Here is an 11,867-nt window from a genome sequence, read left to right on the forward strand (position 1 = left end):
GAATGCCCTATTACTGTGTCCAGTTTAGGTTCACTTGTAATTTATATTATCTTACCTATAAATTTAGAATTTAGTCAATTCATGAAAGTTTTAGCTCTTTGTCTCAGATTTTACTTGATATATTTTAGGGGTAATTTTAATAATTATACAATGAGTTATAAAGTTGTAAACACATACTGCTCTATTAAAACCTATCCTGCTAGGTTTGCACTTTTAGTTCTCATGTTAAATTTCTTTACTTTAATTCTTTCAAACACCATTTTAACATTGATATTACATATTTAAACAATCAAAGTAACATTTCTAGTAAGTAAAATCAATCTCTAATTTCACATATTCATGAGGAAATCAAAGGAAAATAGAAAATCATACAAACACCAAACCTTTCTTGAATTTCTCTTTCTTTTCCACTTCTACTCTCTAGCTATCTTCTTTCTCTTTGATGTTACTTCACTTAGGTCAATTTATATCTTAAGGAAGGATTGAATAAATTATAAATTAAAGCTTTACAATTCAAATTCATGCATGAATAAGTGAGAAGATGCTATTTCCTATACATTTCTTAGCTCATATTTAATTTTCAAGCTTGGTGCATATGGAACCCTAGACTTTTTTTCTTCAATTCCTTCAATATATGGCTCTTTCTTTAACTCTTGATCTTAGGGTGAATTTTGGTTAAAGAAAGAAGTTGATTTGGTAAGAGTTTGGCTTGGATTTGATGGAAGAAAGAAAAAACTAGATTTTGATTTTTCAATGGTGTAAGCTAGGCCATAAGTTGGGTTGAAGAAGACAACACATCTTCCATTTGCTTTGTCCTTTCTTTCATGCATAGCTAGGTGACACATGGAGGGTTTAGGTGAAGAGGTGGAAAAAATGAAGGACTAAACTGAATTTTGTCTTTAAACTTTCCATATTCACACTTTAACCTACTAAACTCTTTACCATGTTTCAATTTAATTTTCAAACTTTCAATATTCATAGATTGACCTACTAAATTATGCTTTTAGCTTTTGTAAGTCCTTTTCACTTAAGTATGTCAGATTTTAACAAGCACCTGAAACAAGCACATCGGGAAACCCTAAGCACCTCTTGAAAGTGACTCGTTTTCAACTCGCTAGTCACACTGTCTACTTTATTTCTTGATATGTCAGTTTTTTTATTTGAGTTTTATATGATTCAATTATTAGCAGTTTAAAGTTATGCTAGCAACTCTCCTAAATAGGTCGAGATAAGTTAATACCTCGCCTAATACCACTTACTCTAATAATGAAATAACATGTCACTATTCTAACCATAGGTTTAAAGATATTACAAAATTTGTGAAAAATTCATAAATATTAATTTTAATTTATTATTTTTCACTTTTATTTTTATTTTCTATTTTCCATCGATCCAAATAAAATAAAAGTTGTTATTTTTCTTCTAAATTTTACTTTGTCTATTATTTTCCTCCCATCCAATCATAACATTCCTAGATAGTCAACCTTGTTATTAGGGTTAACATTTTAGCACACCATTTTTAATTTTTTTTATATCATTATACATATTTATATGATGTTTACCTACTCATTTTAATTTTTTCCTCTTTATCTCACATGACATGCTTATGGATTTTGGGAACTTGCCCATCGCGTAATCTTGCTTTATATCCTTGCTTTTCTACTTGGAAAATTAGAAAAAAAATATACATATATATAATAAAATTCTAAAACGTCTTCAACCCTCCATGTGAGATAACTCGTTAATGGGAACTTTTGCAAATTGGTGCTATCCAACCAAGCTTACAATTCATCTCATAGTCATAGCCATATGCGTTTAAGCTGTATTCAATATTTTCTGACACCTAAGTGAAGTGCATCTGAATAGAGATGGCGGCAGATTCAATAGGATAGATTTAGTCTCAAAAATATTTTGGATTATTTTGAGTTATGGGTTGATTCCGGTTACTTCAAGTGATTTTGTGGTTCCTTTCAAATCAAATTATTAATTTTGTTAAATCAATTATGGTGAAAAATTAAAATTTTAGAATCAAAACAAATTGTTTAATTTTGGATGATATTATATTCTGGAGCCAAATGTACTCAACGCTTGGAGAATATAAAGATTTTTCTCTGAACAAGTTTATTCGGATGAGCAAAGACTATTTCAATGTTATTAATCCATTCAACCCTTCAACTAAAAATCATAATTTATTAAAAACTTTAACTTGTAAAACTACTTTGAAACTGAAGAAATTCTCCTAATCCATGAATAGGGATTTCATTCGCTATTTGCTTTTTAGCCCTTCCTCCATTAGATTAGAACAACTGATGCATGCATATACAGATTTTTTCAACAGTATTCCATTAGATGAAATGTAGATTCTATCCTGAGGATTAATGGTCTTTGGAGATGATCAATTCCATTTCTCATTCATAGATTTTCATAGGTTATACAGTAGATCATTTCATATAAAGTTCAAATATGACTTGTTTTTTTCTTTTTACTCCTTTTTGAGATTGCAATACCCAACTAATTTGGGATTGAAGCTTAGTTGTTCGAGATTACAATAGACAAGTAGCACTGTAAGACATCTTACATTTCTCAATAGACAGACAAGCATTCTCCCCCCCCCCCCCCCTCTCTCTCTCTCTCTTTTGTTCCTTTTTCTTGTGGGGTGAAAGAGTTGGCTTAAAAGGACCACAAGATAATGAGAAATCTAGAAGTTAACAATCACATTGCTAATGATGTAAAGCTACTAGGCAATTACCAGGAAAATGTAGACTTACACCCAGGGAAATGCAGCGCCATCACAATCCAGAGGACGGATCTGAATCTACTCAAATTGGTTTAAATATGATGGCTCATGTTTGTTCATTCAGGCAGTCGGATTCACATAGATGTCATTACTTTCCTAAATTTTGAATCTTTTAAAACTGCGACCATCCATTTCATGTTCAATGGTTATGATGAAAAATAAAATGAATAGCCATGTTCTAACCACCATGAGAAGACCTCAATTTTCCACATACCAACATAATAAAGCGCCTTCAGAGACATACGGCAATTTGGAGGTCATCACAGACCATTTATCATCCTCCTCATCTCAGCAGACCTCCTGGCATCTGGCTCCTCAATCGCTCTCTCATTAAGTACTTGCTTGATTCGACACATTGACTTCCTCACCTGAATTTCAATGTTCATAGGCAAAGAACAAAATAAGCAACTGGGTTCTAGGAAGAGTGTGAGAGACCCATAAATACTACGAGGTATTAAATTCAAAGAGATGTAATTCTCAAGAAATGTCTTATCCTTTGTCTTCTCACCAATAATAATCACAAAAGTGAAGATAAATAAAGTAATTCTAATTATACACTTCGGATGCATGCAGTAAAAACATCCATATGCATATAAGAGGAGTAATCCTGTAGCTAAAACAGACAACTATCACACAGAAACTGGGCCCATCAACAAATTCCCCGCATACGAGTATCCAATTGGTTCTGAGTCTGACAATAGAGTTTAAGCATCATATGCCCAAGAACCAATTCATAAGACTTGGAGTTAAGCCAGAGCTAGCAATCCATTGTCACTTGATGAACCGCACTCATATTTAGCATATGTCAGTCCAGCAAAATGCAGAGTGTAAAAAGAAGTGCAATTTAGATATTGCATCTCAAACTGATCATAGTACTCATTGGCATGCAATGACAAAACAAATTATTCACATATTACAGTTAAGAAAATTACACATCTGCTTCCTACCTACTGTTTAGGTGGCAAATGGCAACAGCATAATCCAGCTAAGAAACTTATCACTTTTCACAAGCAAAACCTGGGGCTGCCTATCATACATAATACACTAGAATATATCTATAATATGACAGCAAATTTCAATTAGGTATAGAAGAGTGAAACATTTGATATTCTTCAACTGTGTATATGCAACATTGTTGTAAAGTTTCAATCAGTCAGTCCAACAAAGTCACAAAGACAGTGCCTCTGCTTATAACATGACAAAGGATGGAATATAGCTACAAGTCAGATCCAATATTTAGCAACCATTTCTGAACTACACCAAATGATTTTTGTGTTGCACAATTGAATGCAACGGTAAGGTTTCTAAGTTGTAATTTGGAGCTATAAGCTCATCACAGGGAGAAAACCTTCTTGCAAAGCAAGGGAAGGTTGCTATATTTAATACTCTCTAAAGCCATGACGTGTTAAGCCTCATTCAACCTTCAACTAGTGATTCAACAGCCAACATAAAAAAGTCACAGAATGATAGAAAGCCCCAAACATCCTTCAATTCATGTACATAAAATTATTGTTAGTTTTCATATGATGAAGAAGCATCCTCATATAGTGGAATAAAACAAGAAGCAAACACTCCTTTGGGTTATGCAATGGTAAAAGGGCAGCCTGACCAACAACAAATTCTATTTTAGCAATTCACTATTTTGATCAGTAAATTATCATCTTATTCAAATTAGTTATAGACATTGGAAGATCAAAGCGATGTTTAAAGAGCCAAATTTGGCCATAGTTGCAAGCTGTGTCAAATTAAAAGCAAATGTAAGTAAGTTATACCTTGGGCAAACGTTCTGGATTTGAGAATTTTAGGTTCTGGGAATGAAGCATCTGGCGTTGAGTCATCAGCATGTTTTTCTCCTTTAATAAAACATACCACAGCTTATGAAGATCATCCCAAGACTTCAGGCGCAGTTCAGAAGCTTTCCAACTTCGACCTGGTGGCAGTAAGTTTAGGAATGAACACAGATACTTAATTCAATCATTTAAAAATACCCGTTTCCTCTTCTCGTCTGTAGCAAGAGGAGAGGGATTTATCATTAGTGGGATTTCAATTGGCACTCGACACATTTACATTAGGCTAAGGTATTAATGTGAATTCATTGTTTTTTCTAACATGAGGGATTGTGAATTTTTCAGATACAAATTTGCAATTCAGAGGCTATAAGAAATATAAACCAATGTCCAAAATGACTAACACTAAAGCAGATACATAATTAACAAGGGAACCAGTCTGAAATTCAACGGCTTCATTTCCTTTTTCTTTTATCCTGTTATCATTCCTCTGAAAATTTCAAGGTTTGTTTCCTTCTGCTATAAGCAGAGTTGTTTCAATGCCATAAGCTAAACAAGTGCTTCTTGGCACATGGTAAATGAAAAACCAATCTGCTTCTCAGGATTATCCATTGCAACTGCAGATCTTAAAATGTATCCCAAAGGCAATCACAACTTTAAATCCTAAATAAAATGGTTTCAATTGTAGACTCATTATCCTTTTATTTAACCTATGCATGTTTTTTTTAATTTCCACCATCACTCATTTCTCTCCAACTCCCACCAACTTGGAGAGAAATGTTTTGGGTTAAAAATGAGGAGTTGAGAAATATCAATTCCCCTCCTTTGACTCCATTTCCCTCCTTTTCTCTCCTCTATTTAATGTCCAAACAAGAGAATTTTAGGAAATTAAATTTCTTTTCTTTTCTCTTCTGTCCATTTCCTTCCATCCAAACAGAGCATAAAAGAAAGAGCAGTCTTTTTTTTCCAATACACGCTACTAAGCAATTCCTAGTAGTTCAGGGAAAAAAGAAAAAGAAGAACAAGACCAAGAAGAAGAGTGTTGTACCATAGCCAACAGGTTTATCCTGGCTCCTATCTGCCTGGAAGAACTCCTCAAGAGGGTTACGAGCATACCCAGTAGCTGCTGCCGCTGCAGAAGTTTCAGATTTAACTGCAGCAAAGAGAGTTCTCCCAAAAAATCTTGTGGTAAACATGGTTGAATCAGCGACCTGCCAACACGGATAGAAATTGGAAGTTCTTACACATGATAACAGTAACACACCGTAAGAATCTCCAACAAAAGAGAAAGTGCATTAAAGACACATGCACTCCCAGGTTCCTAAAGGTCAGGATAAGCCAAAGAGCAGCGAACTCACTCACCTCCCAAATGAAGGGAAATTTACGCTGGATAGACAAGCAGCTGGTGGATTGCTTCTCGGCAGAACAGCAGTGGCAGTGAACAAGGTAGGAAGGAATACAGGAAGGAACATCAAAGCCAAGATTAGAAGAAATCAAAGCTTCGGCTGCAGAAGTGAAGACCTATGAGAGGAACCGAGGGTAAATAATAGCGATATTAGGTTGAATATGCAAATATAAAGTAAAGTTTTTAAAAAAGGGTGATTTACAATTTAGTCCCTGGATATTATCATTATTAACAAATCAGTTCCTATATTTTTAGAAACCTATTAAAACGTCCTTATGTTTTATTTCCGTCAACGAAATAGTCCTTCCATCCTATTTTCCGTTAAAATTAGATAAAAGAGGAGAGAGAAAATTTTTAAAATCCAATTTTATCCTCAAATAAAACCATTTATTTAGTCCTTGTATATTACAATTATTAACAAGTTAGTCCTTACATTTTCAAAAATCTATTAAAATATTTTTATCTTTTTTCATATCTATTAAAACGTCTTTATCGTTTTTTTCTATCAATGAAATAGTCCCTATCTTTTCTCATATCTATTAAAACATTCTTATCATTTTTTTATGTCAATGAAATAATCCCTCCTCATCGTTTATTTCTGTCAACGAAATCATCCCTCCCTATATTTTTAGAAATCTATTAAAATATCCTTATTGTTTCTTTTTGTCAACCAAATAGTCCTTATCTTTTCTCAGATCTATTAAAACGTCCTTATCGTTTCTTTTTGTCAACGAAATAGTCCTTATCTTTTCTTTCGTCCTCCTCCTCCTCCTCCGAAAAAGAAAAAGAAGAAAAAGAAGAAGAAGAAGAAGAAGAGAAAGAAGAAGAAGAAGAGAAAGAAGAAGAAGAAGAGAAAGAATAAGAAGAAGAAGAAGAAGAAGAAGAAGGAGAAGAAGAAGAAGAAGAAGGAGAAGAAGAAGAAGAAGGAAGAAGAAGAAGAAGGAGAAGAAGAAGAAGAAGAAGAAGAAGAAGAAGAAGAAGAAGAAGAAGAAGAAGAAGAAGAAGAAGAAGAGAAAGAAGAAAAAGAAGAAGAAGAAGGAGAAGAAGAAGAAGAAGAAGAAGAAGAAGAAGGAGAAGAAGGAGAAGAAGAAGAAGAAGAAGAAGAAGAAGAAGAAGAAGAAGAAGAAGAAGAAGAAGAAGAAGAAGAAGAAGAAGAAGAAGAATGAGAAGAAGAAGAAAGAAGAAAAAGAAGCAAAAGAAGAAGAAGGAGAAGAAGCAGAAGAAGAAAGAGAAGAAGAAGAAGCAAAAGTAGAAGGAAGAAGAATTGATGAAGAAGAAGGAGAAGAAGGAGAAGAAGAAGAAGAAGAAGAAGAAGACGAAGAAGAAGAAGAAGAAGAAGAAGAAGAAGAAGAAGAAGGAGAAGAAGAAGAAGGAGAAGAAGGAGAAGAAGGAGAAGAAGAAGAAGAAGAAGAAGAAGGAGAAGAAGGAGAAGAAGGAGAAGAAGAAGAAGAAGAAGAAGAAGAAGAAGAAGAAGAAGAAGAAGAAGAAGAAGAAGAAGAAGAATGAGAAGAAGAAGAAAGAAGAAAAAGAAGCAAAAGAAGAAGAAGGAGAAGAAGCAGAAGAAGAAAGAGAAGAAGAAGAAGCAAAAGTAGAAGGAAGAAGAATTGATGAAGAAGAAAAGGAAGGTGGAGGAGAAAGAGAAAAATAATGGGGGGTAATATAATCTTTTACTATATTTTTAACGGCAAAAATAGATAGAAGGACTATTTCGTTGACGGAGAGAAAATATAAGAACATTTTAATAGGGTTTTTAAAAATACAGGGACTGACTTGTTAATAATGGTAATATCCAGGGACTAAATTATAAATTACCCTTAAAAAAACCACCATAACCCGCACGTTTTTGCAAATTAAGGTAAAAAATAAAATATATTTTTGAAGTATATAGACTCTATAAGTGTAGTAAATGAAGAACTTTGTGTAGAAACAGAACGGATTAAAAAGTATAAGAAAATAAAAAAATTATAAAATATTTTTGTAAATTACAATGATGTGATAAATAATAAAAATGTAAGAGAAAAAATAAAGTGTTAAAAAAATAGTAGGAATAAAAATATTATAAAATAAAAAAAATTTATATATATATTGTTGAGAATATTATGTATAGAGTAAAAAAAATTTATATATATATTATTGAGAATATTATATATATGATAAATATTAAAAAATAGAAAAAATATATAAAATTTTTTATTTTATTAAAAAATTAATATATTATTTAGTGGTAAAATAAATTTATATTATCTATAATTATGTTGAAAATTTATTAATTTAAAAAATTTAGTATATATGGTGTGGGAAAAAATATGGATAAAAATATTATAAAAGTAAAAAAAAATTTATGTATATTGTTGAGAATATTATATTTAGGATAAATATTAAAAAATAAAAAATATATATATAGTAAAATTTATTTTTTATAAAAAAGTAATATGATAAAATAAATTTATATTATTTATAATTATGTTGAAAATTTAGTATTTTAAAAAATTTAATATATATATAGTGCGGGAAAAAGAATGATAAAAATAAAAGTTTTATAAAAGTAGAAAAAATTTATAAATATAGAATATTATTTGTAGGATAAATATTAAAAAATAAAAAATATATAGTAAATTTTATTTTATTAAAAAATTAATGTATTATTTAGTGATAAAATAAATTTATATTATATATAATTATGTTAAAAGTTTAATAATTTAAAAAATTTAGTATATATGATGGAAAAAAATTATAAAAATAAAAATATTATAAAATTAAAAAAATTATGTATATATGTTATTGAGAATATTATGTGTAGGATAAATATTAAAAAGTAAGAAAAAATATATAATAAAATTTATTTTATTAAAAAATTAATGTATTATTTAGTGATAAAATAAATTTATATTATTTATAATTATATTAAAATTTAATAATTTAAAAAATTTAATATATCTAATATTGTAAAAAAAAATAAATTTTTTTTTTTATCTCTTATGTAGGAATTAATGTATCATTTATATTTATATATATATATATATATATATTGTGTACCATACTCTTAGGTAAAAATGCAAAATAATTTTTTAATTAAAAAATAAAAAAATTATTATTATTTTTTTTACCATGCTTACAAAACGCTTTAAAGTATTTTTTTCTCAGAAATATTTTTTTACCCATACCAAGCTTCTCTTCCAATACCTCCATGGCTTTGATGGTGATGGTGATGGTGATGAGATGCCAATAATTAGGTTTTTAAGAAAGAGTTCTTTGTTGCTTCTGCAAAGACGTCGTCTTTGCTCCTGATATCCAATTCCAATCATAAAAATGGCAATGAGAATATTTCAATACACAGCGTCTCTTCTCCTCTGCTTCTTCTCTCCCTACACTTCAACCATCAAAAGACGCTCAATTGCTTTCCCAAATCTTGGTCCACCATTACAACCCATTCCACGCCATGGAATCGTCTCTTCAGCTCCACGGCTTCTCTCTTACTCCTCATCTCCTCCACCAGACTCTTCTCCGTCTCTGCCACCACTCCAAAATTGCCCTCTCCCTTTTCCAATATGCTCTCTCTATCCCTTCTTCTTCTTCCATCGTTACCTCCGCTACCTATAATATCATGATTGACATTCTCGCTAAGGTCCATCAGTTTGACGTATCTTGGCAGCTTATTGTCCAAATGGAGCAGACAAACGTCCAACCCACTTCCCATACTTTCCTTATACTCATTCGCAGATTGATTGCTGCTGGTCTTACCCGTAAAATATTCGTGCTTTTGATGATATTGAATCTTTCGTTGTGAAAACTGTGGATGAGACCCATTTCTGTTTCTTGCTTGATACCCTGTGCAAGTATGGCTACGTTAAAGTGGCCGTTGAGATTTTTAATAAAAGGAAATCTACTTTTTGTCCTAGTGTGAGAATGTATACAGTTTTGATTTGTGGTTGGTGCAAGATTGGTAGAATTGATATGGCAGAGAGATTTCTGAGAGAGATAGACGAGAGACGGATTGGACCTAATGTTGTTACCTACAATGTGTTATTAGATGGTATTTGCAGGAGGGCCAGATCGCACCCTGAGGATAGGTTTGAGAGGACAATAATGTCAGCTGAAAAAGTGTTTGATGAAATGTACCAAAGAGGGAATGAATCCGGTGTCACAAGTTTTTCTATATTGCTTCATGTGTATAGTAGAGCTCATAAGCCTTAGCTAACACTTGATAAGTTGAGGTTGATGCAAGAGAAAGGGATTTGCCTTACCGTTGCCACTTATACTTCTGTGGTGAAGTCTCTTTGCTCCTGTGGCAGGATTGAGAACGCAGAGGAGTTGCTTAATGAAAAGGTCAGAAATGGGATTAGCCCTAACGCAACAAGTTACAATTGTTTCTTTAAAGAGTATAGAGGAAGGAAGGATGCAGAAAGTGCCATGAAGTTGTATAGGAAAATGAGGGAGGACAATCTGTGTGTTCTGAGCACACACACATATAATATATTGCTAGGCATATTTATGAAGATGAATCGCATGAATATTGTGAATGATATATGGAATGATTTATGTGCAAGTGGTACAGGACCAGATTTGGATTCATATACAATGCTAATACATGGGCTATGCGAGAAACAGAAGTGGAAAGAAGTATGTCAATTTTTTGTGGAGATGATTGAGAGGGGGTTGCTTCCACAAAAGGTTGCTTTTGAAACTCTTTACAGAGGGCTAATACAGTCTGATATGTTGCGAACTTAGAGAAGGCTAAAGAAAAAACTTGATGAAGAGTCAATAGCATTTGGTTCAGAATTTCAAAATTATCACTTAAAGCCATATAGGCGATAATACATCTTTGCTACAATGTGACTAAGTGAATGATTTTACTGAGGTAATCTCCACCTATTTTAAAATTTTTAGTTGTTTCTGAAGTATGATAAGTGTTGTTTTATGCTGAATCATGCTTACTCATGTTCTTTTTGCTGTCAAAATTCAGAAAATGCAAGACCAGTGATTATTCATGTCTTCAAACATCACAGTCTTTTGATAATTGATAGTATGCAAATTACCAATCGTTATAAGTATTTTAGTAGCAAGGTTTTTAACTTGGCAACTATTTTTTTTTTTTACTAATATATCAAAGACTTTCTCTAGCACATATTGAAAATTGTAATTAGAGTTTGAGGTAGGCATATAAATTGGAACCACCTGTGACTTGCAAAGATAGCATTAGTATATATTTTCTTTTACTGATTTATGATTCAGTCTTTAGGTGCTGCCATTATTTATAAGCAACTCCTGCATCTTTTAAAACTCATTAAAACATTCTTACCTTTTGTCTCTATCAAAAAAAGTCCTCCTATCCAAATTTGTTCATTTCTATAGTTAAAAAATTGTGAAAAGATCAATCTGCCCTTATTATTTAATTAATTCTCACTTTTCCTTCTTTGACTTCATCTCTTCAAACCTCACAGGTCCTATGTTTTTGTCTTGAATCAGAGACAATTAGAGAAATTGTGATTGATAACTTCTTCTTTTGTTTTTATTATTATATGCTTCAGCAAAAGACGAATTCACTCCAAGATCTCTGCCCTTTTACAACGAGTAGTACATCAAAAATCAAAATGCCAATCAACTTTACACGTGGGATTTTGCCATATATTTTTCTGGGTTAGTCAATTGTTTTGTGCGTTTCTCAAAATCTTTGTACTTTTCCTTGTATTCTAATTGTTTATCTCCAATATGGACTCAAATTAATACACATAATGGTAGAAATCAAAGAAAAACAAAGCATGACCTGTTGACCAATGGTGTCTTTATATTGAAGTCCAAGGTCTTGATCATAATAAAATACATGTTATGACCTTCGCTATTTTCACCTCTCTAGCTTAATAGCTTTGTCTTTACGTTT

At 31.8% G+C, this 11,867-nt stretch overlaps 1 protein-coding gene and 1 pseudogene across 2 annotated transcripts; one reads left to right on the forward strand and one right to left on the reverse strand.

The window, feature by feature from the left end:
* Window positions 1–2,727: 2,727 nt before the first annotated feature.
* On the reverse strand, window positions 2,728–6,136 carry LOC110600931 (39S ribosomal protein L47, mitochondrial). Of its 2 annotated transcripts, none has more exons than XM_021737867.2 (4): window positions 5,945–6,136; window positions 5,633–5,792; window positions 4,570–4,727; window positions 2,728–3,165 (listed from the first exon to the last, which is right to left on the reverse strand). In XM_021737867.2, exons 2-4 carry the CDS (start codon window positions 5,778–5,780, stop codon window positions 3,058–3,060), a joined length of 414 nt encoding a protein of 137 aa, XP_021593559.1. In that variant the 5' UTR covers window positions 5,781–5,792; window positions 5,945–6,136; the 3' UTR covers window positions 2,728–3,057. The 2 variants fall into 2 exon arrangements, with proteins under 2 accessions (XP_021593559.1, XP_021593558.1); XM_021737866.2 differs by having other exon boundaries at window positions 5,633–5,795; window positions 5,947–6,135.
* On the forward strand, window positions 5,890–10,989 carry LOC110602078 (annotated as a pseudogene).
* Window positions 10,990–11,867: the final 878 nt, after the last annotated feature.

The sequence above is a fragment of the Manihot esculenta genome, chromosome 15, assembly GCF_001659605.2.
Source record: "Manihot esculenta cultivar AM560-2 chromosome 15, M.esculenta_v8, whole genome shotgun sequence".
NCBI lineage: Eukaryota > Viridiplantae > Streptophyta > Magnoliopsida > Malpighiales > Euphorbiaceae > Manihot > Manihot esculenta.